Below are 6,912 nucleotides of genomic sequence, written 5' to 3' on the forward strand. Positions count from 1 at the left end.
AATATATATATATATATATATATATATATATATGTATATTGATATACACATATAGGTTATCATGCAAAGTAGCATATCTCATATTTTGATGTTGGTGGCAAAGTCAAACTCGGCACTTTGTTGCAAATAAATTATAAATTTCTTGCTGTCGAAGACATTTCTTTCTTACATATTGAGCTATACTTGGCTTAAGATAATATCATATTATGTTGAGCAAAGTTTTTTTATAAGATAAGTAAATGGTTCAATATCATTGAAATTAAAACTTAATGAAAATCATATAGGGTTGCGATGCCTCGGTACTTTTAGACGACACACCGAGCTTCACAGGAGAAAAGACAGCTGGTCCTAACAACAACTCATTGAGAGGTTTTGATGTCATTGATGAGATAAAAGCTGCGGTTAATTTGGCATGTTTGGGGAATGTAGTTTCATGTGCAGATATTCTTGCCGTCGCCGCTCGTGATTCTATTGTTGCGGTAAGTTTATTTTTTACTATTTAAGCAATTGAAATTATGGTTAATAAATTAACTTAAGCAGACACTCTTGCTATTATTTTAATAATTGTTATACATAAAAAAACTGTTAATTATTTAATCTAATAAAAAATACATTTTTTTTCTTATTGAAAGAAAATTATTTTGTCATGCATACTTTCTTTTTTTAAATGTATCATATAGAAAATGTTGTCTCTATCATTTTATCATACCCTTTTCCAAGTAAGATTTAGCTCTTCTGACCAATTTTTGATAAAAAAATATCATATCTGATGTACATACAAAAGATCCCAAGGCTTAAAGTCACATGCCATTTTAAAATTAAGAGAATAATGTGCCAAGGGATCTAAGCAAAGATTGATGAAATGAATTCTTCAACCATTAGATTTATTTTGAGATAAGAGATACATGTATTTAATCAAATTAAATTCTATTTGAAAAAATCCATAAATTCAGGGGACTAGTTGTGATAAAAATTTGGATCAGGATACTATTACCATTTTATTTTGTAGAATTTACATACATACCAAACAATTCTTATGCTTCACATATGTAAAGCCTATAATTTCATAGATAAAGCAAAAAAATGTTTAAGATTACGCAGAAGTATCACTATTATAAACTTTCTAAGAGTAAACTACACCTATCATGAATAGATATATGACACCAAAATGTTTAAAATGTAATTTTCAAACCCTAGCAAATGGATTCGGAAGTGCATAGCAATTGTGTATTATGTACGTAAATTTGTCTATAACTCATATGTTTTTAGATATCTGACATACAAGCTTTTTCATTAATTTATATGTTAATAATATATAAATCACAGCAAAAAATATCCATAAGAAAGATGTATGTCACTGCTGATATTTGTATGTCATTTAGTATTTTGGATATTATATAAATCAATGACGTAAAAGTTTAGTTGTAAGAAATGTAAATACATAAGAATGTTATGATGGAAAAAATATTACATCAGTACTACGCACGTTGTAAAAGTTTAGTTGTAAGAAATGTAAATAAATAAGAATGTTATGATGCGTATTTTAGTTCTTTTTTTCTTTAGAACGCACTAATGAAAATTTGGAACCACATTTCATTTCCACATATTCAGTACTGCTTAATATTTAACGGTAGATTAGATGATTTTCTTTTGGTGATTACATATAATGACTTATGGTGCTTATGATGCGTATTTTAGCTCTTTTTTCTTTAGAACGCACTAATGAAAATTTGGAACCACATTTAATTTCCACATATTCAGTACTGCTTAATATTTAACGGTAGATTAAATGATTTTCTTTTGGTGATTACATATAATGACTTATGGTGCCTTCTTCCATCTTGGCAAGTCAAATTTCGATTAATTTCTTTCAGATTAAAGAATTGAAATTTAGTCGTATTAGTTGAAATTCATAAATACGCAAAGCTCTGTTTTAACAACCAAAAATTGAACGAACCACTAAAAAAAAAGTAATTTTAAAATTTCTGCTATCTTAATGACTTGAAAATATTAACAAAACTAAACTTGATACAGAACAGAACATGTCGAATCTGTTATAAACTTTTTTTATCCTTAAAATTTTTGGGAACTTCTATATTTCTTCTTATAAACTAAAAATATAATGCAAGCAAAAGCACTTGATTCCCATTGGTAGATCTGCACGAATCGCATCCAATTAGAAAGCAAGAGATGGTACATATTAAAAACCTGGATTTTTGGCTGCATGAAAAAGGATGAGAAATACTTTCAAAACAAGAAATAAAAAGTGAGAGGCATCTAGGCGTAGTTAAAATTAAAGAAAACATAAAAATGGAGAGCATCTATTTCAAGATGGCTCAAAGCCATTTAAGAGGAAGTTAATACTTTTCAGATGCTAGAATTGATAGTACATCAATGAACAAACGTTCTGAAGGACCATTTCGGATGAATCCATATGTCAAAAAATATGTGCTTTCTATAGGTCTAATATAAACAAAAAACAATATAAAAAATTTAATTTGAAATGGGCAAATGAGGCATTATTTTTTCGAAAATAAAATTCAGCAAGGCCACAGTTAAAACGCTGGTTGTATTTATAACTAACTTTGTTTTTAAACATTGGACTAATATAATTAATATTTTAATCAATAAATTAATTTAATAGATTAGAACCTTAAAAGGTAATAAAATAGCAAATATGTCAATATATTATTGATTTGAAAATACCAATGTTTCGTGGTCTTTATGTAATATCTCTATATTATATTGGGTATTTTACATTATCTCTAACTAAAATATATTCATTCTTTCATATCTCTAACAATAATATATGATGTTTGTCAATCATTTCTAAAGAAAATAATTATAGTTTTTTTTTTTAATATTCATATATTTTTTTTAAACTTTCTTTAAAATTGGCAATTTCATCTTCAAAATTCTTAAATTACAAAAAACAGAAAATACTGAGGATAATCTTTTTCCAAAATTTCATATAAATTTTATTTACACTAAATGTTTTTCCATTTGATTTGAAACCATTTTTATTAAACAATAAAGTAAAAGATAACTAATCAAAAGCCGATAATTTAAAGTTTTTACTATCATATACAGCAATTTCAAAGAAACTTTATTAAAAAAAGGGCGCTTACATTCATGCCACTCAAATTTTCTATATAATTTACATATCTTACTTGTAAAGTTTTATATTTACTTGACACTTTAAGAGCCTGTTTGGGGTAAACTTTGTTTTGGCAGCTTATGCGTTTTAAAAACGCAAAAAATATCGTTTTCACCCTGCACTTATCTAGGTGCGGTGGGAGCTTATTGGCAATGGTCTGGGTTTTCCAAAAAAATAAAAATTTGTAATAGTCACCGCATCTAACTTATTAACAAATTATTTTTAATCAGCACATTATTCAATAAATTACAATTGCTCCAAATAGACCCTAAATCACAACTATTTACATTCATTTCACAACGTGAAATACACAAGTTTTTGTCACCAAAATATTCTGAATATAAGTAATAACAATTATGCATAAACAACAACAGTTAGGCGGAGCACCTTACAACGTCCTACTTGGCCGTCGCGACGCCACCACCGCAAGTTTTGACGCGGCCAACAACGACCTTCCTGCACCCATATTCGACCTACCCTACCTCATCTCCAAGTTCGAATCCCACAACCTCAGCCTCCAGGACCTCGTCGCCCTCTCCGGCGCCCACTCCCTCGGCTTCGCCCGCTGCACCACCTTCCGATCCCGCATCTACAACGAAAGCTCCACCATCGACCATTCCTTCGCCCAATACTTACGAGCCCAGTGCCCGGCTTTCGGCGGCGAAGGCGACGACATTCTGGCACCGTTAGACGACTCCCCCGCCCGCTTCGACACAGAGTACTTCGACGGCTTGCGGCTGAATCGGGGGATTTTGCATTCGGACCAGCAGTTATTTAGGGGAGATGGGGGTGAGGCGGACTCGCTTGTGAGACATTACAGTGAGCAGAGGGAAGTATTTTGGGCGGATTTTGGGGCTTCCATGGTTAAGATGGGGAATTTGAGTCCGCTTTTAGGGAGTGAGGGGGAGATTAGGGAGAATTGTAGGCATGTGAATGTTGGCAGTTAATTGGGTTTGGAGTGCACTTATTGCTTGTGTTGGAATTGAGTTGATTATATATCCATGTTTTCGAAGCTTTATTACAAGAGAAATGCCTGCGATATGTACATGACATCAATATACACCAAATATTTTTACTCATTACTAGTTTCAAAAATAAAAAAAAAACAGAGAAAAAAAGTTTAGTGCTGTGCTTGTACATGAATGATACAAAAAAAAAAGGAATTTCATCAGTTGTTCGTTGATATTCCCACATGTTCCGCCTGTGAAGGATTAACAGAGCGCAGGCCAAGTTAAGCTGAGAACAAGCCGGTCAAATGAAATGAATATCTGCAAATAAAGAAGTTAATAAGTATTGAAGTAATTAAATTTAGATTGTAATATTATACAATCCTTCATTCTACCGATAAGATGATTTCAGAGGATCACATTGTAAATTAAGCCAAAAATCAAAGAAATAGCAATTGAAGATTAAACAAATGTTGGAGAAAAAACACATATGCATGAAAACTAGCAACAGGTTGGAAATCATAAATGAATAAATGAGGTGACCAGCATTATACGCGAACCAAAAACAGAAAAGTTTGAAAATAAGCATCAGATGCTTGCCTAACCCATGAAATGAGTTGGGAGTGAAAACCAACAACAAGCAGGCATGACAATCCCAACAGACTTGCTGAAATTCAGAATGATGCGAAATAAAGTGGAATATAAAATTGTTTCATTGATATAAACGGTGGTATAAATAATCCTTGCAAGAATCCTATAATAAGAAAAATAATAAAAAAGAAATGATATGAAAGGAAATATGTATCACTTAATATCTCCAATAAGCAAGTCATATTAATTATTAGGAGAAATAGGAAATAACATGAAATAGGAAAAGAAATAATTCTTAATTAAATGAAATAAATATAAAATTGGAAAGGAAATGTCTCCTTATATTAAGGAAATAATTTATTCCTCATAACTTCTTATATGAATAAATTATTTCATATTATAATTCTTAACCTGGATTGTGCGTTAATAATTCTTAACTTGCTGAGTAGTGAAGAAAATTGGATTGTGCGTTGATAATTCTTAACTTGCTGAGTAGTGAAGAAAAAATGGTCGATTGGTTTATCGAATTTGCTAGATTTAGGCTTGACAGAATTTGGAGTTTTGGCTGTCATATGTTTCGGCGTAGAAGAGAGATTATTGGTTTATCGAATTTGCTAGATTCAGGCTTGACAAAATTTGGAGATTTGGCTGTCATATGTTTCGGCGTAGAAGAGAGATTAAGGCTTGGCTGAATTTTGAGTTTTGTCTACCATATGTTTCGACGTAGAAGAGAAATTCAGGTTTGGCTGAATTTGCTGGATTCAGACTTGGCTGATTTTTATGTTTTGTAAAAAAAGAGACAATCTATAGGAAAACCGACTTTTAGTTGACCGCGGTTGTCATTAGCTGCAGAAAAAAACATGTAAATCACACCCAGTAAATTCTGCTGACAGAGAAAATAGCAGAAGAAAGGGAGGCTAGAAGCAGAGCTCCCCCTTGACGCTTGGGTCAGGGAAGAAAAAAAATATTATAGGAGCTATTACTTGCTGTGGATTTTGCTGGTATTGTTCATTCCATGACAGCGATATCTCCGGCATGATGATGATGAGGCGGGTGGTTGCATCGCTAGTGTCGCCCTAGCTGGAGCCCCATCTCCGGTGCCGACATAATAAGATCAGAAAAGTTAGGAGTGTGATGCAGATGATTCCTCTCCATCATTAGCTGCGGTATGCTGCCTGGAGGAGTCTTTGATCGCAATCTAGCCTGCAAGATATTAGCCGCATTGGTAGGCGGAGATGGAGTAGGAGACGCTGAGAACAAAGACGAGAGCCGATATTCCTCAAAACTATAACTACCCTTCTTATGACCAAATCTGTATCCATTGAAATCTCTTCGTGGAACACGATTAATGGGTGAAATTGATAGCTTGAGTGAAAAATTATGATGCAGAGGGGAGCTAACATAGCCCTTGTGAGGGTTGCGACTCGATCTGGAGGGGGGCTAACATAGCCCTTGTGAGGGTTACGACTCGATCTATATGGTTCATCATATTAATACTTGTGACAGTTGTTATAGTAAGTTCATCGTGCAAAATTCAAATTTTCACACGATGAATTCTGACATATCCAGTCACCTTCCCTTGGTGACAAATTTGGATCATTTCTGTGGATGAACTCTCCTCTATACGAGGGCATTATTTGTGTAGTTGAATCGATCCCTCTCGTGTATGGTCTGTTGCCACCTCAAAGGTAGGGGTGAGAAGTTGCAAAACCTGCCACCTTTTCCTCTCCCTTACATTCCACGACCTGAAAATGGTCTGCGAGGGTGCCAAAAATCTGGTTCAAAATAAACATCATCCACCTTCGAGACTGTGAAGTAGAACTTGAATGTTGTATGTGCCCTGGATCATTCTGAAACCTTCAAGACCGTGGATGGAGTGCCAAATGGGACCCGCAATGTCGAAGACCAATAGCAGAACCATGACACTGTAGACCATGCTGGGGCGCACGGTGGCGGAAATTCGTCAGGAGACCTCCGGCGATGCAACGACAAGTAGCCCCCATGACGTTTTCTAGACGATGGAGAATCACAGAGATGAACATCTATTGAAGAAATAAGTCAGCGCTAATGCTGTGGGGAACCGTGATGGCAATCATCGACATCATATTCGATGTCAAGATTGTTCCCTCCACCATTGCTGGCTGCAGGCTTGATGACCATGCTACTGAGGTTGACGTCGATGGGCAGATCGGGAGACGGCAATAGGGATAGAGCCTC

The 6,912-nt window shown here is 34.2% G+C and overlaps 1 protein-coding gene across 1 annotated transcript in view; it reads left to right on the forward strand.

Annotated features, from left to right (window-relative positions):
* Window positions 1–4,277, forward strand: part of LOC110020128 (cationic peroxidase 1-like) — a 5,977-nt gene extending 1,700 nt beyond the window's left edge. Inside the window, exons 2-3 of the mRNA XM_020718118.1 lie at window positions 285–479; window positions 3,532–4,277. Of these exons, the coding sequence (XP_020573777.1) occupies window positions 285–479; window positions 3,532–4,104 (768 nt within the window). The 3' untranslated portion in view covers window positions 4,105–4,277. The remainder of the gene's footprint in view (window positions 1–284; window positions 480–3,531) is intronic.
* Window positions 4,278–6,912: the final 2,635 nt, after the last annotated feature.

This window comes from Phalaenopsis equestris, unplaced genomic scaffold (genome assembly GCF_001263595.1).
Source record: "Phalaenopsis equestris unplaced genomic scaffold, ASM126359v1 Scaffold000093, whole genome shotgun sequence".
Classification (NCBI taxonomy): Eukaryota; Viridiplantae; Streptophyta; class Magnoliopsida; order Asparagales; family Orchidaceae; genus Phalaenopsis; species Phalaenopsis equestris.